The 24,814-nt window shown below is 41.9% G+C and overlaps 1 protein-coding gene across 1 annotated transcript in view; it reads left to right on the top strand.

The window, feature by feature from the left end:
- Positions 1 to 8,356: 8,356 nt before the first annotated feature.
- The window catches only part of LOC145353921 (collagen alpha-1(XIV) chain-like), a 141,597-nt gene continuing 125,139 nt past the window's right edge, over positions 8,357 to 24,814 (top strand). Inside the window, exons 1-3 of the mRNA XM_080204918.1 lie at positions 8,357 to 8,577; positions 17,725 to 17,825; positions 24,011 to 24,115. Coding sequence (XP_080061044.1) covers positions 17,750 to 17,825; positions 24,011 to 24,115 — 181 coding nt within the window. The 5' untranslated portion in view covers positions 8,357 to 8,577; positions 17,725 to 17,749. The remainder of the gene's footprint in view (positions 8,578 to 17,724; positions 17,826 to 24,010; positions 24,116 to 24,814) is intronic.

The raw sequence follows: 24,814 nt of genomic DNA on the forward strand, positions 1-24,814 counted from the left end.
CCGGTCAATAAGGACCAAAGAGCTATAAATATTTACCAATCAATAAGCAACAAATGCATGCAACATTAACAACCAGAAAAGTGAAGAAGAGCTAAAATCACTCAAAATATTTTTCAAAATCCATTCAACTATCATTGTGTTTTGCATAGATATAATACTAAAAATTAGGGATTATGTTTCTACTTTGGACACAATCTGCACTTAAAATGACGCTGATTAGGTTCTAATTCAAGGTCTCAGCTAAAATGTATTTGCATAATTATCATAGAATCCCTGCAGTGTAGACGGAGGCCATTTGGCCCATTGGGTCTGCACCAACAACAATTCCAGCCAGGCCCTATCCCTGCAACTCCACGTATTTACACTGCTAATCCCCTGACACTAAGGGACAATTTAGAATAGACAAAACACCTAACCCACATTCTTTAGACTGTGGGAGGAAACCGGACCATCTGAGGGAAACCCATGCAGACACAGGAAACCCGCAGACATACAAACTTCACACAGACAATCATCTGAGACCGGAATTGAACCAGAGTCCTTAGCACTGTGAGGCAGCAGTGCTAAATACTGTGTCACCATACAAATATAACATCATCCATGTAGCAGGACAATTGGTCAGTGCAAAGAACATTGCACTGTCTTTTCTTGCCTTACAAAAATCAATATAATCCAGGACGGCAATCTGAAAATGCCTTTATCACACAAAATATGTGCTTTTGAACAGTGTTAAGTTCTCCACTGTGGGTAATTTGATTTTAATTTCTTTATTCTTTAATATGTTATGATTCCAGCTGATATTACTACTGGACAAATCAGATCTTAGGGTGGAACCAGTCTTTATAGATCCTCAGTTTTTTGTGCTGCGATATTTGGAGGGCAGATGCTGAATAGTCACAGAGACTCTTGAAGCAACTTTATCAAAAGAATAAAACATTTATTAAACTATATCATTCTACTCTTTCACCCCAACTATACCTTTACAAGTATATTCAGATTCATAGCATATCACAAGTTACAAACTCTATCTTATACCCGAATGTTCACAGTATGTACATAGTCCATGTAAACCAATTAGGCAAATTATGGTCAGACACCCCCCCACCATTCTGAAACTAAGTAGCAGATGCCACCCAAAGCAACTTCTATGGGATTTTTCAACTACTAAGAACATAAGAACATAAGAAATAGGAGCAGGAGTAGGCCATCTAGCCCTTCGAGCCTGCCCCGCCATTCAATAAGATCATGGCTGATCTGTCGCTGCTCAGTTCCACTTTCCCGCCCTCTCCCCATAACCCTTAATCCCCTCTCTTATCAAAAACCCATCAACCCGCGTCTTAAAAATATTTAGCGAGGTAGCCTCCACCACTTCAACGGGCAGAGAATTCCAGAGGTTCACCACCCTTTGAGTGAAGAAGTTCCTCCTCAACTCCGTTCTAAACCGCCCCCCTTTTATCTTGAGGCTGTGCCCCCTAGTCCTACTGTCTTTTTTGAGCGGCAAGAGTCTCTCCACCTCTATCCTATCCATCCCATTCATCATCTTATATGTCTCAATGAGATCTCCCCTCATTCTTCTAAACTCTAACGAGTACAAGCCTTGTTTATTCAGCCTCTCCTCATAGCTCAACCCCCTCAACTCCGGTATCAGCCTAGTAAACCTCCTCTGCACTCCTTCCAAGGCCAAAATATCTTTGCGCAGGTGCGGCGCCCAAAACTGCACACAGTACTCCAGCTGCGGCCTCACCAATGCCCTATACAGCCGCAGCAAGACCTCCCTACTTTTATATTCAATCCCCCTCGCTATGAAGGCCAGCATCCCATTTGCCTTCCTGACCACCTGCTGCACCTGCAAGCTGGGTTTTTGTGACTCATGCACGAGGACCCCGAGGTCCCTCTGCACCGTCGCCTGCTGCAGTTTTTCTCCACGTAAGTAATAGTCCTTCCTACCATTATTCCTACCAAAGTGGACCACCTCGCACTTGCCAACATTAAATTCCATTTGCCACTTCCTGGCCCATTCGCCCAGCCTATCTAGATCCTTCTGCAGACTCTCCACACCCTCCGCGCAATTTGCCGTTCCACCAATCTTGGTGTCATCAGCAAATTTCGACACCATACACTCGGTTCCCTCCTCCAGATCATCTATATAAATGGTAAATAGCTGAGGCCCCAGCACCGACCCCTGAGGCACTCCACTAGTCACCAACCGCCAATCCGAATAGCACCCATTGACCCCCACTCTCTGCCTCCTATTTGACAACCAGTCCTCTATCCACGCTAACACCCTACCCCCAACTCCATGTCCCCTGACCTTCTGCAATAACCTCTTGTGAGGTACCTTGTCAAACGCCTTCTGAAAATCAAGAAAGACCACATCCACCGGCTCTCCTCTATCCACCGCCCTAGACACATCCTCATAGAACTCCAGTAAATTCGTCAGACACGACTTCCCCTTAACAAAACCGTGCTGCGTCTGCTCTATCAAGCAATTCCCCTCAAGATGCCTCGCTATTTCCTCCTTGATGACGGATTCTAACATTTTACCCACAACAGACGTTAAACTAACCAGCCTATAATTCCCCGCCTTTTGCCTGGCACCCTTCTTAAACAACGGCGTAATATTAGCCATTTTCCAATCTTCCGGCACTTCCCCGGAATCCAGCGACATTTGGAAAATAACCACCAAGGCATCCACTATCACCTCCGCCATTTCTTTCAGAACCCTCGGATGCATTCCATCCGGTCCTGGGGACTTGTCCACAATCAGCCCCCTCCAGTCTGTCAAGCACCGCCTCTCTAGTAACAGTAATGTCATCGAGACCCTCCAGTCCTACCACTTTTCCATCTCTAACACCTGGCAAATTATTCACGTCCTCCTCCGTGAAGACCGAAACAAAAAAGTTATTCAAGACCTCAGCCATTTCCCCATCCCCTACCACTAAGTCCCCCTTCTCATCCTCTAAGGGTCCAACGTTCACCCTAGCCAGCCTCTTCAAATGGAATTTTGTCCTTCATTGCGAGAGGGATGGAGTTTCAAAACAGCGAGGTTATGTTGCAGCTGTATAAGGTGCTGGTGAGGCCACACCTGGAGTACTGTGTACAGTTTTAGTCTCCTAATTTGAGAAAGGATGTACTGGCACTGGAGCGGATGCAGAGGAGGTTCACTAGGTTGATTCCAGAGATGAGAAGATTGGCTTATGAGGAGAGACTGAGTAGACTGGGGTTATACTCACTGGAATTCAGAAGAATGAGGAGAGATCTTATAGACACATATAAGATTATGAAGGGAATAAATAAGATAGAAGCAGGTAAGTTATTTCCATTGGCAGGTGAAACTAGAACTAGCCTCAAAACAAGGGGAAGCAGATTTAGGACTGAGTTGAGAAGGAATTTCTTCACACAAAACGTTGTGAATCTGTGGAATTCCCTGCCCAGTGAAGCTACCTCACTGAATATCTTTAATACAAGAATAGACAAATTTTTGAACAGTAAAGGAATTAAGGGTTATGGTGAACGGGTGGGTACGTGGAGCTGAGTCCACAAAAAGATCCGCCATGATCTTATTGAATGGCAGAGCAGGCTCGAGGGACCAAATGGCCTACTCCTGCTCCTAGTTCTTATGTTGTTATGAAGGATTTCTGCCTGCGAGGATTTAGTACAAGTCCTTGGAGACTGCTGTTCTGCGCGCCTTGCCCCCTCTGATTTCAGAGCGGGCGTGCCAGTAAGATCAGGGCCTGTGTCTCATTCTGCCTGTTCAGAGAACAACTGAGGGTCAACCACGTTGCTGTGGCCCTGGAGTCACAAGTAGGCCAGACCAGATAAGAATGGCAGATTTCCTTCCTCTAGGAATGTTAGTGAGCCAAATGGGGTATGTCAGACACGACTTCCCCTTAACGAAACCGTGCTGCGTCTGCTCTATCAAGCAATTCCCCTCAAGATGCCTCTGGAGGTCTTGTGGCACAGTGGGTAATAGCCGTGCCTCTGAGCCAGAAGCTCTGCATTCGAGTCTCATCCAAGGACTTGATGGCCTGGAGTGGTCAAACAGGTTGAATGTGGCAACCTGCATACCGTTCCAACAGGCCAATGGCCAGCAGTAAGAGCAGGAAAGATCCCTAGTCAGCTATGCTCAATGTGAAATGGCACCCCTCCAGCTATAATACTTTGGCATCAAACCAGTGACGAGTTCTGGAAATTACTAGCTATGAAGCAGATGTCCTAGCCATCAGGTGTGGGAAGAGGATTGGAATTCCTATTTCTGAACCAATAAGGTGTGGGCGTCTTGGGCATAGCCAATATTCGTTGCCCATTGCTAATTGCCTTGAACTGAATGGCTTGCAAGGCCATTGCAAAGTGCAGTTAAGAGCCAACCACATTGCTGTAGTCCTGGAGTCACTTGTTGATCAGAACTGTTAAGAATCTTAGATATTCTTCCCGAGGGGCTGTCAGGAAAATTGATGACAATTTCTTGGACATCATTACTGATGGCTAGCTTTCCGCTCCAGATTTATTAATTAATGAAATTTAAATGCCACCAATATAACTCCAGAGCATTAGCATGGGCCTCTGGATAGCTAGTTCCAGTGATACTACAAATCCACCACCTCACTAACCTCAGATTAGTGAATAATTTCAGTGCAGTTGTGATTTCTGTTTGCATCAAAACCATAATTTTTTGGACCATGAAGTACATTTGACAGGAAAACAATGTAACTAATTGTGTTTGGGGGCTTTAAATGTATCACCACAGTAATGGTGCAAACATGCGATAGGGCATTGACACTTCGACCTTTTCAGCCTCTGCTGCTAACTTCAGCCTCAGACTCTGATTCTCCTTCAAGCTTCAGTCCCAGACACACTTCTGTTCTGGGTAGTTTCCTGAAATCTACTCTTCCAGATTATTTTCCATTGCTTAGTTCAGTCTGTCCCTTTAAAACCAATCCTATTCTATTTTCATTTCACTGATTATTGTTGAAACTATTAATAGAATTCTACAATGCAGAAGGAGGCCATTTGGTCCATCGAGTCTGCACTGACCACAATCCCATCCAGACCCAAACCCCATAACCCCACGCATTTGCCCTAGCTAGTCCCCCAGATATTAAGGGACATTTAGTATGGCCAATCAACCTAACCGGCACATCTTTGGACTGTGGGAGGAAACCGGAGCACCTGGAGGAAACCCATACATACGGGGAGAATGTGCAAACTCCACACAGCCAGTGACCTGAGATGAGAATTGAACCCTGGTCCCTGGCACTGTGAGGCAGCAGTGCTAACCATTGTGCCACTGTACTGCCCCTACAAGAATGCAAGATTGTTTACATCACGAGGAAGGTATCTGGTGTATCCAATCATTTCTACACAAAAGTCCATGGGTGATTATTGAATTTCCAAAGGTACCACCATCGTTTGATCCCTGCTTTAGAAATATAGTCATTTTCTCTACTTCCTCCAAAAATTAATCTACAAGAGTTATTGCCCTGTAAAACTTAACTTCCCTTTCTTCACAGACATTAGAGCCAACTGTTTTTTAAAGATGTCAATTGCCACTGAACAAGTTCCATTCCCCAGAACTCTGTTCCACAGTTTGATTATCCCATTAAGGGAAATATCTTCTCACATATATAAACTTGCTTGAAGGATGTGAATTCTATACTGGTATTCCTGTGTTGTCTAATCTTATGCTCAATTCTTGTGCTTATTTCAATTTTATCTATCCTGTTCATTATTTGAAGATATATCATGTCTCCTCTCACTTTTCTTTCCTCTGGCAAAAACAAGTTCAGATCATTTGAACCTTTCTTTATTAATTAGTCCTCCAAGACTTGGAATCATTCTGGTCGCTCTTCACTGAACTGTTTTTATTGCACGTATCCCTTTTCAACATAGGGTCACCAAAAGTGTAAAACATACTCCAGAAAGCTAGAAAAGCTCAAATGTCGCAATTTATAAAGCAGCAGGATGAAGTCAGCAAAACCGCAGTCCTGGATTTCACCCTTGGGTCAGAACCCTAACATCAGGGTCAACTGGGGTCACCATCCTACGCTGTGTGGAAAACAACCATCCAGTAGTGATTTCCCTGAATTTCCCTGTAAATCTCAGCAACCAACCTGAACAAATATGCCACTACGGTAACTGACTTAATTAGTAAGTGTGTAGAAGACTGTGTGCCAAAGAAACAAATTCATGCATTTCCCAATTGGAAACCATGGATGAATAGAGATATCCACTGCTTGCAGAAGTTCAGATCTAAGGTATTCAAGTCAGGCAACCCTGACCTATACAAGAAATCCACAGATGACCCACAGAAATCCATCAAAGATGCCTAAAAGCAGTACCGGGCCAAGCTACAGCCCAAAGCCAGCCACACGGACTCCCACCAACTATAGCAAAGTCTGCAAGACGTAACAGGCTACAAGATGAAGGCATGTAGAATTGCCAGCACCTACACAGGTTTGTACGTTGACAGCCATTTGTAAAATCCCTGCCCCAGCAGAAGAGTGATCTGGCTAGAGCTGTGTCCAGTTGTGAGTGCTGGGAGGAATCTGGCCAAGGCAACAAGCCATTTATGGCTGAGCAATGATGAATCATGGGGTAAGAGGGCAGTAGGGAAACTACATGAGGTGAGTGCTGTACTCCACTGTCCTAACTCAGGTCTTCTTCCGCAGTTCCACATCTAGTCTTGAGCTCTCTTTCTAGGAACAGTAGTTTCCAGTTGGCCCTTGGAATCCCAAATCCCACTGGGCCACAGCTAACTGGAGGCAGACACCTGGCAGCAGACTAGGGGGCCAGTGTGCCAGGAAAGCTTTAAGGACATCCCTGCTTGCACAGCATCAGCAACTATAGGTCACAGTTCTCCTTCCACAATGGGATGGTGAGTTCATTTTTGAATGTATAAGTTTAAAATGTTGTAGGGCACCTCACTCTCTCTTACCTGAATTGAAGATTCATTTACTTCCAATGGCCTCCTATTGGCCCTCCAATGTTGAGATCCTGACCACTGTCCTTAATTGAACAGCAAGCTCACTTACTGATTTGATTTGATCTATTATTATTATATGTATGAGTATATAGTGAAAAGTATTGCTTCTTGCATGCTGTACAGACAAAGCATACTGTACACAGAGAAGGAAAGGAGAGGGTGCAGAATGTAGTGTTACAGTCGTAGCGAGGATATTGAGAAAGATCAATTTAAGGTGGATCCATTCTAAAGTCTGATGGCAGCAGGGAAGAAGCTGTTTTTGAGTCAATTGGTACGTGACCCCAGACATTTGTATCATTTTCCTGATGGAAGAAGGTGGAAGAGAATATGTGCAGAGTGCATGGGATCCATGATAATGCTAGCTGCTTTTCCAAGGCAGAGGGAGGTGTAGACAGAGTCAGTGAATGGGAGGCTGAGTTATGTAGAAATGTCCTCTCACAGAGGGTGGTGAATCTTTGGAATTCTCTGCCCAAAGAGAAATGGGGCTGGATCATTAGAAGTACTTAAAGTGAAAGTGGATAAATATTGATAGATGGAGGAACAGAGAGCTAAGGGGAAATAGCACAGAAAAGGAGTTGAGTATTGAATAGTAGGGCAGGCTGGTGGCCTGCTCCTGCTTCTATTTCTTGTGATTGTGTGTTGTGTTTTTTTTACCTAGAAGTGCATCACCTTCCACCAATCTACCGTAAGATTTATCTGTCACTTATAACTGCCTGCTTTGCGAGTTCTTAAAAAGTTTTCCTGAGTTTTCTAATGTTGTCTTGCAAAATTTGGTAAATCACATTTACCAAACACTCAGAAGCATATTTTGAGAAAACAGTAGTTTGGGTTATTTTGGTCACTTTGTTGGCAGTTTAACTGATGTTTCAGTCTATGCAAACATTTCCTTTGGTGTGAGTGGGTTGGGGGAAGGTTTTAATGAACAGGACAGATAGCCCCTGGGTATAAACAGGCCAATATTACATGGCAAATGTAAATGTTGGGGGATTATCAGGATAAATGTGTGGGGTTACCTGAAAGGGCCTGGGTGGGACTATGGTTGGCACAGGTTCGATGGGCAGAATGGCCTCCTTCTGTACTGTAGAGATTTTATGATTTTATGTGAAGAGTGTAGATATTGGAAGCTTCAGATCAGATATCCTTATTTTGATAACGCTGCTGAAATCTGCCTCCTAGAAAGAAAGTAAATACTTTAGTCACACATCACCAATGTGTCCAGGATTCTTTTTTCGGTTTTCTAAGCACGTTCGGAAACATTTCTCGGAACAAGCAGGCAGTGCAGCGTGGAAAGGGTTAATATACCGTTGCTTCGTCACTGGGGGTGTGGTGGCAGATCTACACTAGTATTAGACGACACACCCCTGAGTAGCGTTAGCTTGAGGAGCACATCAGATCAAAAACTGATTGATTATCAGGATTCAAACTCTTCTTTAGTAAAGTACACTGCACGGAATATAGTCATTGAATAAGCGAGCTGTGGAAGGGGACATCTAAGTCTGGCAGCAGCAATGTTCCCCCTGTGAAAGAGGAGCCAGGTTTATGTGTAGCCAGCAGCAGTTCAGACAGGACCAGAGGAATTGACAGCGCTCCAACAGGTAGAGTCCTTTCTTGTTCGGTAAACTGCTCTCATATTAATGGTAGCTACTTTGTTAAGGGGAGAAGTTCTTTGTTTATTACGGGAATGGAGGTCATCTGTCTATATTTTAATGATTTAAAAAAAAACACATGCATAGCAAATGTACAAAAGGTTCAGTGTATTTAAAAAAAAGCATTGTATTGAAAACTTGGGTCCGGAAAAATTGTTTGGCGTATATTGTGGCATTTTTGAGTTCTTACAGATATCTTTATAGTAAGAAAAATGAAGATGTTTAATATGATGTTAGTTGAATGTTTGACTCAGGGAACTAGTGTTGAGCTTTACAGCATGAACACTGAACAAGTTTTGGAACTTAACACAACTACAGTATTAAATCTAGTTACTTTCTCTGGCAATAACAAAAATACTTTCTCAGGCATCGGGGAGATTCCTTTTACTCTGGCGTTACAGTTGCATCAGATGTTCTGCGACAGTTCTAATCGATAACATTTTACATCATCTGGCTTCTCTGTATTTTAACAAAAAAATGGTGTCAATGCACAGCGCCGTGACTGTCTGAAATGAGAACTATTTATTATCCTGAACTATTGACCTGTTGGGTGAGGCTTTATCCGATGCTAAGGTAGATCGATCAGTGTGAGGTAGAACAGAATAGATAAAATGAGATCATGTAAATGTCATGGAAAGACTTTGTGTTGGAAAGACAACTCAAATCTGGAGTTAAAGTACAAGCTTAATTCAAAAAATCATCTGTGATATTGTAGTTACATCGACGGTTTATTTCCATTGTGAAAATTGAAACTGCTCAAGGGTTACTTAAGACCTGTCTTAGAATTTAAAGTTTATTTAATAGTTTCAGAAATAGGCTTACATTAACACTGCAGTTAACTTACTGTGAAAATCCTCAAGTCACCATGCCCCGGCGCCTGTTCGGGTACACTGAGGGAGAACTTGGCATGGCCAGTGTACTTAACCAGTACATCTTTCCAACTGTGGGAGGAAATCGGAGCACCCAGAGGAAACCCATACAGACACGAGGAGAATGTGCAGAACAGACAGTGAGCCAAGCTAGGAATTGAATCCTGGTCCCTGGCACTGTGAAGCTGCAGTGCTAACCACTGTGCCACCAGCAGACTGAAGGGGCTAATACTCTTCTATCATAGTAACTTTGCTTTACTACTTCTAAACAATGCATTAGTAACACTGGAGCAGTATGAGATCTTCTGTAGGAAGCTTGTCAAGGTGGTTTGTGTGAAGCTGTATACTAGAATGGAGACTTATAAAATTATTCCAACATTACTCCAGTAACTATCTACGCAAGACTTATAGAGTTCTGTGGAAGTACACTGGGCCTCCTGGATACTTTACAAACTAACACTAACATACAGGTTGGGAGTGAGGCTCTTGCTTGGGTTTCTATGCATGAATGTACAGAGCTGTCATTGAATCAGGAAGGAGGATTCAGCACCAGCAAAGACTAGGTGAGAGTGTTGGGGGGGTGGGGGGTGCACGGGGAATGGGGGGATTAGTTGGACATGGTGAAGACTTGCATTTATATAGCACCGTTGTCAAATTCAGGAAGTCCTATATCATTTTGCAATGAATTAAGTATTGTTTTCAAATGTAATCCTTGTAGAGTTATGTAAATTAGATGCTCCAGCCTGTGAAAGAGTTCTGTAGCAATGGTTTGAGATAACCATAGCCTTAATTAGCTGTCTAAGCTAAAAGGATATGCTACAATTTGAGAGTGAATGGTGGTAATTTTAACTTAACTTACTCAGTGGGAAGTTTGTGGAACCAGAGCTGAGCATTTTATACTGCACCCCATTTTATTCCCCAGTGTGAAAAATAGCTCCAGTGCAGATTTAATAGGACAAATGGTCACCTTCTGCACTGAAATATTGTGTGATGTTCTAATATATAAATTCTAACTGCAGAAAGACAATGCCATTTTGAATAATTACTTCATTTTGATTCAGGAGTGAAGATTTATGAAGTGGAAAAGAAGTCAGATTCTTTATAGAATTGACTTGACACAGTTTTGTTTTTGTATAATTAAGGCCCACATGTAGGAACATGCTGCAGTTGGGAGTTAGTTGTACAATGTGTTAACTTGTTGTTTGGAATCTGCAAAGAAACCTTGTAAAATGCAGAGATTTTTGGTGCAGTTTTGAAATGGAGTATTTTTAAAGCAGCTATGCTACCAAGATTGTAGCTACACCTCTGTCAATGCAATAAATCAAGTAACTATTAATGTCACAAATGCTGAGATGTGGGATCTGCACAGGGGTGCCTGAGGAGAAACAGGTCTGTTGCACTTCCCTTGCTACTGCTGTAAAACAGTCACCATAATTAGAGCTTTAGGGGAGAGTTCAATACAGTATAAGAACATTTAGTGACAATATTACAAGAAAGTAGTGTCGCACACAATGTCATTTACACATGTTCACCTGTCTAGTTTGGAAAACCTTCCTGTTTTATAGTAAGTTTCGTATCTTCCAAAATTGCAACACTATCTCAACAAAACGTCAGTAAAACAAAGGGTCAATGAACATGTTGCCAATAAATGTTGTATCTGAGACCTCTGCTTACATCTAGTGAGGTTTTGCATCAGTGATGAAGATAGTGAGCTGCGATGCTCCGAGACTTCATTTGCCTCCAGACCATTTCCCCTGTTCTGAATGTGATATTGTTCGAAGGATTTCAGCAACCTTGGGTGCCTTGCCCTCAAAAAGTGATTTATGTGTGAAGTCAGGCAGGTTATTTGATTAAAGATGGGGTAGAGAAGATCTCACTTGAGCTGGACCATGTAGAGAAGATTCCACTTGTGCTGGGCGACACAGTGTCCTTGAGTAGCAGTGCTGTCTCACAGTGCCAGGAACCCCGGTTCAATTCCGGTCTCGCATCATTGTGTGGAGTTTGCATGTTCCCCCTGTTTGCGTTTGTTTCCTCTGGGTGCTGTGGTTTCCTCTAACAGATGTGTAGGTTGATTGATTGACTAAGCTAAATTGCCCCTTAATGTCAGGGGATTAGCGCAGTAAACACTTGGGGTTACAATGATAAGGCTTGGGTGGCTTTGTTGTTAGTGCAGACTCGATGGGCTAAATGGCCTCCTTCTGCACTATAGGTTTTCAGTTATTTTCCATAATATCCTTCTCCGTGCGGTGTGTACGCACTTTCTGGTGAGAGACCTGATGATCTTTCCCATATTTAGGCCAAGAACACTGACAGTGAATATAATGCCTGAGCATATAGCCAGCACAAAGGAATAACCTTTACCTTTAGATCAGTACAACACTACAAAGCACATTTATGTGAATAGAGAGTGCTGCACCCATCTTTAAGAATAAATGTCAAACATATCAACATTGTACAGGAGCTCCAGTTTTCCACTTTAAATTTCTCCATTTGCGAAACCTTACTGTTACAGGGAGATTGCTTTTATCTGTCAATTCCAGTCCAGACAACAATCAATAAGATGGGAGAATTAATCTACATTTGAAAGCCAACAACGTTGCTGAAATTGATAGAATCATTTAGTTCACAAAGTTTTCTTTTGCTTTATTTTAACAGAATCCATTTAATGCCCTCCAACCAATATAACTCTGTAATGTCACTCAAACATCATCACGTGATAGACATCAGTAAAATATCTTGTATAATCATTTATCTTAGTGTCAGCTCCTGGAAATGATTTTTTTTGTCGTCCTATATCTTGTTAGTAAATCTTGCTTTCCCCTCCAAGTACATGAAATTTCACAAACTTTCACAAAATCAATTACCTGTCTGAATTAACAAGAAATTTTTTTTTTACAATGTTAGCGGACTTGCTCGACAATGACATTTCATGGGAACAGTTTTCTTCTGTAACTTGAGGTTTTCAATGGCTTTTATTAGAAAAATCTATGTATTGTACTGCTAACTCCAGCACAATATCTATACCATTTAAATTGTGGCATGGAGTATGTGGCTTTCCCACTGTAATAGAGTCATAGAGGATTACAGCATGGAAACAAGCCTTTCAGCCCAATTTGTCCATGCCACCTTTTTTTTTAAACCCCTAAGCTAATCCCAGTTGCCCGCATTTGGCCCTTATCCCTCGAGACGCATCTTACCCATGTAACTCTAATATTCCAATCTTGATGTGGACAGCCAATGCTCATTGAAGGATCTTGATTAAACAAACCCAGTGACTTAAAACACACAAGCAGATTTGTTGGTTCAACCAGTCTACGTTGGTTCAACCCAGTATGTGCAGTGGTTCCAATCCCTTGCACTTACCCAATTCCTCTATCCCCGATGTTCAACCACCTTTCGAACCTATTTTTAAATTTTGATATGGTCTCTGCTTCAACCATCAGCTCCAGTGATAGATTTGACACAACCTCACAACACCAATGCAAAAAAAAACTTTTAATCCCTGTTTAAATCGATTAAATTTCTTCATATATCTATGCTGATTTATTTCATTCTGCTCAACTGCTGAAAACTAATTCAAGAACGCTAATAACAAAGTTTTCAGTTAATAAAGATACATTTTCTTTTTAACATTGAAACAGGCATGGAAATAAGAATAACTATTCACCATATGCAACAGTTCAAATGTGGAGAACTAGGATGTGGAATGAGTGTGCAGAAACACCAAAGTTTCTGATCACATTAGAGAGACTAAAGTGTTCATTGACAACTGTGAAAGAGGTCTCTTGGGCCAATTTTCTTCAGCTTAATGTCCATCGTAAATGTGCATTATTATCAATGGGGAAATGAAAAAAAAGACACTTCTGACGATAGTTAATTCATGATCAGAGATCTATTATGAGTAAATGGAGAAAATCTAAAAGCCCCAAAAGTTTTATGTTGCGTTGCAGTCGCAAAACATCAAGGTATGCAAGAAAAAGGGCAGCACGGTGGCACAATGGTTAGCACTGCTGCCTTACAGCATTAGAGACCTGGGTTTGATTCTTGCTTGGGTCACTGTCTGTGCGGAGTTTGCACATTCTCCCTATGTCTGCGTGGGTTTCCTCCAGGTTCTCTGTTTCCTCCTACAGTCCAAAGATGTGTGGGTTAGGTGAATTAGCCATGCTAAACTGACCCTAATCTCAGGGGAATTAGCAGAGTAAATATGTGGGGTTACAGGATTAGGGCCAGGGTGAGATTGTGGTCAGTGCAGACTCGATGGGCTGAATAGTCTCATTCTGCACTGTAAGGATTCTATGGTTTTCTATGGTGAATTGGGATTGCAGATATGGGAGCATTTTTGAGCAATAGTAGGTAATGGTAAATAAACTGCTGATGACACGAGAATGACATATTTGTCATCCCACAAATGGCATGGCTAAAAATTATATTTGTTTATGATGATCACTGAAATATGAAGTTGAAAGTGCCAGATATTAGGTTTTTTGGTGCACTATATTTTGCTGTTTGCAATCTTTTAATTTTATCTGTAATCTTGATTAAGTTTAAGTTTATTTATTAGTGTTACGAGTGGACTTGCATTAATACTGCAATGAAGTTCCTGTGACAATCTCCTAGTCGCCACACTCCGGCCTCTATTCGGGTACACGGTGGGAGAATTTAGCGTGGCCATTGCACTTAACCAGCACGTCTTTCGGACTGTGGGAGGAAACCGGAGCACCTGGAGGAAACCCGTGCAGACGCGGAGAATGTGCGGGTTCTGCACAGACAGTAACCCAAGCCGGGAATTGGACCCGGGTCCCTGGCACTGTGAGGCAGTACTGCTAACCACTGTGCCACGTCACAAGAAGTATATGTTACAGGCAAGGCCCGTAGTACATTAGCGGTAACTATAATACTTTTAACAAAGAAAATTGTCCCAAGGTACTGCACAGTTGGTGGTTGAATCTGAGCATTTGAGGGATTATGACTGGTGATTGAAGATTTTCTGGTTCCCAATTTCTTGCTACATTTCTTCAATATTGCAATGATCCATGTTGATGTAAATACATGTTTTCCTGGGATAATATACTTTATTGGCTCAGTTCCAAAACATGTTTGGTTTTTTTTAACTGCACATCCTGAAGAGGGTTAAAGTACAGCTGCAGTCCTTTCAAGAAATCAAAGGCAAAAATAACAAAGTAGTAAAATGTTTATGTGTCTGTGAAGCAAGTAGGTGCTGACAAATAATAATTTATTATCTGAAAAGTGAAGTGAGACAGTGAAACAATCCCAGGGATTAAATTAGTAGCTTTACTGGCACCATCTGCTTCCATACACTGGTATTCCACCATATTTTGCCATATCCTCCCCCTTATTCTGTCAAGAATTCAATAGTAAACCAAACTGATATGACCTACCACTATATCCTCCTCAGTTCTGCAAAATGCTGGATTTGCTTTTCAGACCAGCAAGCTCCGCTCCAACTGTTCAATCTGACATTGGACTTGAAGCTTCTGGTCCGCTGGTAGGTATGGTACCACTGTGCCAAATGACCTCCTATGAAGGAGTAATTTACTTAGTGCCACTTCTCAGCCTTCTCCTTGCAAGCCTGCAATCTTTTTTTCAAATAATAATCTAATTCCCTCCTAAAGGCTTCAATCAGTCTGCCTCCATCATTGTTTCAGAGAGTATATTCCAGATCCAAATCACTCATTGCTTCCTTTGCCAATTACCTTATTTCGTGTTCTTGATCCTCCCACCAAAGGGAACAATATTTCCTTATATGCTCTGTTCAGAACTCTCCTGCTATCATATACCTGCATGAAATCTCTTCTCAACCTCCTGTACTCTAAGGAAACAGTCCTAACCACTCCAGCCTTTCTACGTAACTGAAGTTCCTCATCCCGGAACCATTCTTGTGAATCTTTTCTGTACTCTGTCTAATGCCTGCACATCTTTCTGGCATCCAAAACTGGGCCAAATACTCAAATTGAGGCCAAACCATTGTTCTATTGTATAGAACTTCATCAGTTGTCTTTTGGAAAACCATGTACATCACATCAACAGCATTACTCTCATCAATGCTCTCTGATGCCTCATCAGAAAACCCCAGTGAGTTGATTAAACGGGATCTTCCCTTTGCTAATCCATGCCTTTAATCCATCCAATTCCCTTAATTAACCTGCATTTGTCCAAGTGACCACTAATTTTTTTTCCAAATAATCATTTCCAGAAGGTACCCCACTACCCCTGTTAAACTGATTGACCTGCAGTTACTGGGCTTATATTTGCACCCATTTTTGAACACTTGCAATTCATCAGCTCTCTGATACCAACCCTCAGAAAGACTGGAAAATTATGGGCAGTGCCTTTGCAGTTTCCACTCTCACATTCCTCAGTACCATTGGATGCATCTCGTCTGGTCCTGGTGACTTATCAACTTGAGGTACAGACAGCCTTAGCAATTTTAAACACTGTCTGAATTATTACTTCTTTTACCATGCACCATTTTCTTCCTTGATTAAAACATGCAAAATTTTAATTTAATATCTCAGCTATTCCCCTCCCTCCTTTTGTAAATCTTCTTATTGGTCCTGAAATAGCTCCATCCCTTCTTCTATCACCATTTTATTATGTATATGTCTATTGGAGGTATGGTGGCATGGTGGTTAGCATTGCTGCCTCAAAGCACAAGGGACCTGGATTTAATTCTGGCCTTGGATGTCCATTTGTGTGGAGTTTGTACGTTCTTCTCATGTCTGCTCTGCTTTCCTCCCACAGTCCAAAGACGTGTGGGTTAAGTTGATTGATAAATTGTCCTTTAGTGTCAGGGGGATTAGCAGGGTAAATATGTGGGGTTATGGGGATAGGACTTGGGTGGATTGTTGCCAGTGGAAGCTCGATGGGCCAAATGGTCACTGTGGGGATTCTATGAAACATTTGCATTTCCTTTTATATTAGCTGCCAGTCTCTTTTCACTCTCAGTTAGTAAGTGAGCTACGCTCAATAACACTTGGGACCATGTATTCTGCCATTTTATAAACAGTGATTCAAGATTCAATTCACTGAAATCAGGCCCTGGCCAAAAAATGCCCAAGTCTTCAGATCAACAGTACAAGATTCCATTGATTCAAGAAGGCTTTTTAATTTGTGGTCACGTTCTTTGGCACACAGTGCATTTCAAATGGCTTATTCATTCAAAAAATATTTAATTTATTATTGAAATGGACTAGTGTATGTCAATTAATTATAAATGCCTGTTACCATCTTCAGATGGACTCACCCCTACCCCATCCTTTGTCCTCCTGATCCCATTTCCACTCCTTCATGCCTCGACTGCACTCTGCATCACCCGTCACTCCCTTGCATCTCTGATTCGCCCATCAGTCTTGAGCATCCGTGCAAGCTGCCCTTCTCTTGCTCCTGTCCATTGTGCACAGAGTTCAACAAGGAAAGTAGCTGACTTCAGACACAACTGCAGAAAGCTGACTGCTGCATCCCACTTTGAACCCAACGTAAATCAGGTGCCACGTAATTCTCAGGTGCTGTTGACTTATTCCTTGAAGTAGGACGTAATTACAAAAGCCACAATCTTACCCCTATTCACACCAGTGGGATTTTCCCATCCTGCTGCAGTGGACGGAGATTTGGCTGGCCACCAAATTCTCTGATCTCGCTGCAGCAGGAACGTGGCATGAACAGCAGGTAAGGTCACACCCCATATGTTTTAATACATTGAGTATTCATGGTGGGCAAACATTTACAATTAGGAGCCCACCACTGGAAGGCATCAGATCCAACCCACCACGGACATACTGCTGACATCATCTCTAAATTTGAACTCGCCAACGGGAAAGTAATATTCAACTTCTGCTTGATTAAGTCACCCTGTCCACTATATTTCCTGCTCTTACGGACTCATAAAATCCCCCTACATTGCTGTGAATAGAATTAGTGTCACAACACTGAACACTGGTGCATCCCACTTCGTACTCCTGCCCATCCCATCTTCTAACCAATGTCTGCTATTTTCTATACTTTGCCAAGTTTTTTTTTAACCTGTGCCTGAGAGATTTTGAACCAGCTATGTCAGTGGATGGAGATCCCTATTTTCTGTTAGCTGTAAGAATTCTGTGGCTGACATACAAGAAAACATAGCTTTGGTATGACCCTCTTTTGTGTTTTAATTATCAAGACTTATAGCCAAGTTAAAAATTAATTCAATATATTTCTTTCCCTTGGATAGGATTTGGCTGTTTGCTGATTTTGCCATGACCGTACAAAAGAGCTGTGTTCTTGCCTTTGTAATCGCCGTGCTTCATCTGATCAGTCAAGCGGAGGCACAAGGTACTTGTTTTAGATATATGAAAAGACATAGTTTAAGCACGATTAATGCATAAATCTATTCAGAATTCATCCAGCTTATTTTGGCTGTAACTTATGCATGGTTTCCAAGTACCTGGGGATATTTATCTTTTGTTTGAAAATATTTGGTTCTTTGACCAATTTTTTTTGATCATTCAGGATGCCTATAGCTATTTGCAGTAATTTTTTCTTGCCAACCAATCCAGTCATGAATGCCCTTGTCTAGGCCCTAGCTCAGAGCCCTATCTACTCCCCAGCAATCTGGCCTTGAGCCTAGAGTTTTAGGGCCTACCTGCCAAATTATTTCTGGCCGCCTTGTTGTGCTTCCCCCTTTAATATCTCCAGAAATATATTCTTTAGGAAACAAAGATTCTCCAGCCAGGTCCGCAGTCATTTATTTGCCATTCACCTAATATGTAAGCAAAATTAGTCTTGTGTTTAAAGCTACATCAGTAGTTAAGTTTTGAAGAGATTCATCTACCGCCTACTTACTGAACTGTGTGGCTTAAATGCACGTACATTTGTTAGAGGAGCAGACTAATGCAATGTACATTATCCTACTCATTTTATAAATCTTATCTATCATCCAACTAGCCATCAGTACCTAAAAGAGGCCAACTTGCCATCAGTAACATTGCAAGAAATCTGGCCTAAGATACAGCATGTGGCAAATTATAAGCCTTTTATGCTTTTCTGATGGGTCCACATTTCCCAGAAACCAATCAAAAGTACTTCATTATTCATTTGATACAATTGTCTTTAAACCTTTACTCATATCTTCCAGCTCACTTACATACTGCAAGGGGAAGGCCACTACCATATATATAGAAGTTTCAAAAACACTCAGCTGCCACATTTTGTCAAGTATGAAAATCTCTTTGTGTCGCACAAGAAGTGAAGTATAAAGGAAGAAAATTTAGACGATTGTTTTTCCAAGGAACAAAAAATGTTATTTAATTAACACAAATGTATTCAAAAATGTGAATAGCCTCCAAATGATCTCATCATCTTTACTTAGACTTTGTTTGTATGGAGATTGACCTCATTACAATTAACAGGAGAATAATTTGTTGTGCATTAAATAACACCTTCACTTCTACATATATAAGATCTGACTCTGCAGCATTACGGGTATTTTATTTTAAAATGTTATTTTTAAATGCCAAAGAAGCACATTTTAATTCTTAATAACAGTGGTTAGCACTCCTGCTTCACAGCTCCAGGGACCTGGGTTTGATTCCTGGCTTGGGTCACTCTGTGTGGAGTTTGCACGTTCTCCTTGTGTCTGCGTGGGTTTGCTCTGGTTTCCTCCCACAGTCCAAAGATGTGCAGATTAAGTTGATTGCCCCTTAGTGTCCTGAGATGCGTAGGTTAGAGGGATTAGTGGGCAAAATATGTAGGGATGGGGGGATAGGGCCTGGGTGAGATTGTGGTCGGTGCAGACTCAATGGGCCGAATGGCCTCTTCCTGTACTGTAAGGTTTTTATGATCTGGGGTGGGAGCCAGTTTCGCCATGCTTCATCTGATCAGTCAAGCGGAGGAACAAGGTACTTGTCTTAGATTTATGAAAAGACATAGTTTAAACATAATTAATGAATAAATCTATTTGGAATTCACTCAGCTTATTTTGGCTGTAACTTATCCATGGTTTTCAAGTATCTGGGGCTATTTACCTTTTATTTGAAACCTACTTGATTCTTTGATTCTGTATTTTAATTCTGAAAGCATGTTTCTTCTGAATTTCACTTCTTGGCCAAGCCTTAAGCTGAGCAACTAAGATATCCCTAAAGTAAAACTAGAAAATGACACTGTTTGCTTCACTCCTAATTTTATTTGTTATCTTCGTTATAACTGAAAAAAAATTCTACAAAGTTTGAAGTATAGTGCATGAAGACTACATAAGACATACAACTATTGCTTATAAACAAAATTGTTCTGGGTAAATGTTCAGGTCTTATCATGATGTATAAGAAGCCAGTCAAATTGCTGGGCTAACACTGCGAAATTAATAATTTTACTATCTTAGGGCTGAATAACATCAATTGTTCATAATTTATGTGCAATATTCTCTTGTGCCCCCTGTGCCATTTTAACAGCATGACAATTTCTGTATTCATGCAATGGACAAATGTGTCTTACATGTGCGATATGAACTCTTCTTTGTGGCCTTCACTTTCATCCTATCATTTGAATGTGTAATGGATGCTGTGCAGGAAATAGGAAAAATTAGTAGCATTTTTGTAAATATAAAATCTGAGTTATAGTTGAAGATAAAAGTGAAGTTAGAATGAGCACCGGTAGTTGTTAATTACTCATTCCATTCAGTATTCATTTCAAGGAATGCCGCAACAAAGCACTTTGTCGGTCAAGTGACCCAGTGTATGCCTTGGCTTCTTCCAATATCATAATTAATTATCTGCTCATAACTGTACAGGGTTGTTACTTCAAATATCTCTTGCAAAATCTATTAACATATTGTAAATTAAATAACAGGACAGAGTTTTCCATTTGTTTATATTTCACTTTGTCATCTTATTGGCTTTGTTTAACTTAGCTTCTGTTCTAAATAGGAATTTATTGGTGTTTTTATAGTGGTAGTAAGTGACTATTCTTTTTATCCATTGGATGGATAGTGTGACTGCCCTGTTCAGTGATACAATAATACGCCAAAGTGGTTAGCACTGCTGCCTCACAGTGCCAGGGACCCAGGTTCGATTCCCTGCTTGGCTCACTGTCTGTGTGGAGTTTGCACGTTCTCCCTGTGTCTGTGTGGGTTTCCTCCCACAGTCAAAAAGACATGCTGGATAGGTGCACTGGCCATGCTAAATTCTCCCTCAGTGTCCCCAAACGGGTGCTGCAGTGTGGCTACTGGGGGATTTTCACAGTAACTAAGGTGAGCCTACTTGTGACACCAATAAGTAAAAATAAAGTAACTAAATAAAATCCTGCCTCTGTTTATGCTAGTGGGAACTTACAGTCCCACTGGCAGTGCACACCCGCCATGCATTTCCTGATGGATGAGTGGTGTGTTCATGAATCCATGTACACAATGGTGGGACCATAAGATCGTTCCACCAGCGAGCAGCGCCCCAATGCTCGCCACTGTGAAACGCGCTGTGGAGGGGGAGAAAAATCCCAGCCATAATTCCAGCAAATGCTAATTAGGTTTAGGAGGGTGAAAGCCTTCATCACAGATTAACATGTAATTGACCCAGGAAGTGCAGCTTTTATTAACACAGCTGTTAGATTTAGCACAGATTTGTCGCTGTCCATCATTGTTTGCTGTAATAAAGATGTTCTTGTTATCTACAGTACAGTATTATACTGGGGTGGAGTGGGGGGATTGACTTGTTTCTTTGATAATAAAGCATCAATAAAATTTAAAAAAACATGAATGAGGAACAGAAGAAGTTTGAAATACACAAGTAGGTCTGTCAGCATTTGCTGGAGAATTAAGAGGCCTGAATTTTACATTTGGGGTGCGCCCAAAATCAGGGCGAGCAGGAATGGATGTGAAACCTGCTCTCACCCGAGATCATGTTATTAGCGCGATGGTCAATTAATGGCCGATCAGTGTGAAACGTGCTCTGTGAACGACTGAGGGCTACCGGGGAGGGCTGGTGCTGAGAAAAGGGAGGGTGCAGACTGCCTGCAGCCGCAGAGGGGCTGTCTGCAGAGCTGCTGACCTGTTAAAAAATAAATATCAGCCGAAAACCAAACACTGAGTGTCTAGGCAGCACAATCTTACACAGACTTACAAGAGGGCACAAGTTCAAAGTAAGGGGGGGGAAGGGTTCAGTGGAGATGTGCGGGGGGACGTTTTTTACACAAGGACTGGTGGTGGCCTGGAATGCACTGCCAAGTGAGGTGGCTGAGGCAGATATGTTAGCGACATTTAGGATTTACCTGGATAGGCACAAGAACATACAGGGAATAATCGAGAGATAAAGGTGGTTGGTCTAGAGAGGACTATGTGATCAGCGCGGGCTTGGAGGGCAGGCCAGCCTGTTCCTGTGCTATACTGTTCATTGTTCTTTGTCTTCAGCCTCTAGACACATTGGTTAATTTTATTTGAGCTCTGACCTTTCACCTCACCCTGAATTGAGGCTGCAGCTTAAACATAAAGGCCGCCTGCCCAATCAGCCCACCAGCCAACCGTAAAGTTAGATAGGCAATGTAAGATCCTGGTTAACTGCTGTTAACTTAGCTTCTTGATGGTTGGTGGGTGCACTTGCGACTCATGCCCACCAACTGAAATATTGTGCAATGACCTTGGGCCACATGTCCGTCCCCTTCTCCTGTAATTTTACGTGCTTCCGGGGTCAGGAGTGTGCCTGTCTGAGCAATGTAAAGTTCTGCTCCAAGAGATAGATTACTGCACGTGAGATTCGGTGAAGCAACGCCTGTGGAAGAGCAGGGCAAATTGGACAGCAGTTCCCTAATTACCATGTTTTAACACACAATTGTAGTTGCCTGATTTACTCCGTAACAAAGTTAATTACACTACCATCACTCTTAATATAGGTCTGGATTGGAAATGAGCTGTGGAGTTCTGAATCACAAAGTGTGAGTAAGGAGAGGTCTAGAAGGAGCTTTTAAACTGAGGAGAAATATTCAGGTTGAGGCTTTTTGGAAAATATTTCTAACCTATGAGAGAAGGGACTGAGGGCTCCGCTGCTGATTGTGAGATTGCCCTCTGCCTTTACCCGCTATGTCTTTGCCTCTCTGCCACTGTTCCACAATCAGCAGTGGGAGGAGAAGACATAGCGGGTAAAGTCAGAGGGCAATGCCTTGTATCAGACATAGGCTTGGAGAGCCTGAATGAACAGCTGGAATGGATCCGAGTCAGTGTCTAGAGTATTCAACTTTTGGCAGGAATAAGGTAGGATATCTTTGTCCAATGTCAGTTGAAGAAAGTTCTCACTTATCCATAACTTGATGTCAGACAGACAATGGAGTATTGATTGTGATCATTCAGGTCCAATTCCTTGATCTCTGGGTCATTCTCATCAAGCCAGCCTTGGCATTTTCTCAGATTTTGTCTTACTGAGTGCCGAGTATAAGACATTACTGAAACTTCTTCAGTCAGTTTCCAATGTGCTGAGATGACCTTACACAGCTCAGCAGAGCTGATCATTGATTTCTGCTTTAAATTTGGCAAGATTTTAATCTTACAATCTTCGAAAACGAGATGTCTGTGAATCCCGTTTTATATGGATGAAGCTGTGGATCATCTAACGTTTGGCTCCCGTTGTTACTTGTGGGACCTTATTAAATTTGGCAACTATCTGCATTCATGTACTTTAGTAGTGGACAGAGGACATGATCAGGTGATGTTCTGTACACATCAGCAGGAGCGGTGTTCCATTATTATTCCACTTCTCTATGACTGATCTACCAGTGACTCCCTTCCAAGACTGGTCATCAGCTGCTACTGGAGCACTGAGGACACACATGAAAATGAATGTGTCCTTCCCAGGAATCTGTGAGATGACCTGCTCTATATCTTCACAGAATTCATTTTTGGTTTCAGTGGAGTTTGCCTCATAGCAACATTGCTACTAATAGTGACAGCATGCTGTTTGGAGATAACGAGAACTGGATTGCCATCAGGCAACCACTGATTCCTTTAGGCAAACCCTCAACCTTTAATGCTGTATTGGGTTTCACAGCAAAACCAAATCCCATTTCTCTGTGTTCATCGTAGGGGCACCTTATTATTTCCACACTTTCTTTGCTTCTTTACCAATCTTTGCCACGGCATCACTGATAATAGAACGCAATTCCCAGCACTGGGAATTAACAGTTAGTGGGAGCAGCTTGCTTTGTGGTTTTCGAAATGGTCAGTCCTCCTGCAGAACACTGGAGGTAGATAGAACCCCAAGATTGACAACATTACATACTCCTAGGCTGGGATTTTACGACCTTGCTTGGGTGAGGCTCGTAAAATCCTGCCCGAGGCTAAAGGAGAATTCTGTTCTGTGAGCCGCATCTGCCCTGATTCCAGGGTGAACGTGCCGGTAAAATTCCAGCCCTAGTCTCTCAACTCATCCTCATGTTGCATTCATTTTTGGTTCAAACCCATTTTTATCCTTGTCAGTTTTACATTTTTAAACCTGCTTATAATGTTTATTTTAAGCCATGCTTTTTTTTGTTCTTACAACCAGGTAGATTGAAATTAACTGTTCTGTCTGAAGACAGATTGCAGATGAAATGGAAAGAGGTTGATGGAAACAAACAGGGGTATAAAGTACGAGTAAAGCCATCAGCAGGTAAGGGGATTTTTTTTTGATGCTTGTTAAGTGTAAACTCTGCATTAAGGCGGTAAGGTAAGGGTGGCACAGTGGCTAGTACTGTTGCCTCACAGCATCAGAGATCCAGGTTCAATTCGGCCTTGGGTGACTATCTGTGGAGTTTGCACATTTTCCCTGTGTCTGCGTGGATTTCCCCTGGGTGCTCCGGTTTCCTCCCAGAGTCCAAAGATATGCAGATTAGTTGGATTAGCCATTCTAAATTGCCCCTTAGTTATAATAACTCCAGAAGCTGGCTGTGACAGAAGGGTGCTTTTATTGCACAAAATGAAATAAACAATAACCACAAACCTGTGGTGAACACAACACGTTCCAACTGTGACTAAAAGGTTAATGAACCCACTCAGGGTGTCTTGCTTTATACAGGGTTCAGTGTATGAACTCCATCTGCTTGGCTAATTCCCAATCCCAAAGATTAAAATCCCCTATTTAACAAGCCCAACTGGAAGGTGAATTAGTAATTCCCCTTGTAGATCATGGGGTTGTCACATTAGTGTCTCCAAGATGTGTTAGAGAGAGTTAGTGAAATAAATGTGTGGGGTTACAGGATAGAGAGTTGGCCTGGGTAATGTGCACTGTCAGAGAGTAGATACAAAGTCAGTGGGCCGAATGGCCTCCTTCTGCACTGTAGACATTCTATAACAATTGGTCTTTTTGTTG

This window comes from Carcharhinus amblyrhynchos, chromosome 16 (assembly GCF_965287045.1).
Source record: "Carcharhinus amblyrhynchos chromosome 16, sCarAmb.v2.hapA, whole genome shotgun sequence".
In the NCBI taxonomy this organism is placed as follows: Eukaryota; Metazoa; Chordata; class Chondrichthyes; order Carcharhiniformes; family Carcharhinidae; genus Carcharhinus; species Carcharhinus amblyrhynchos.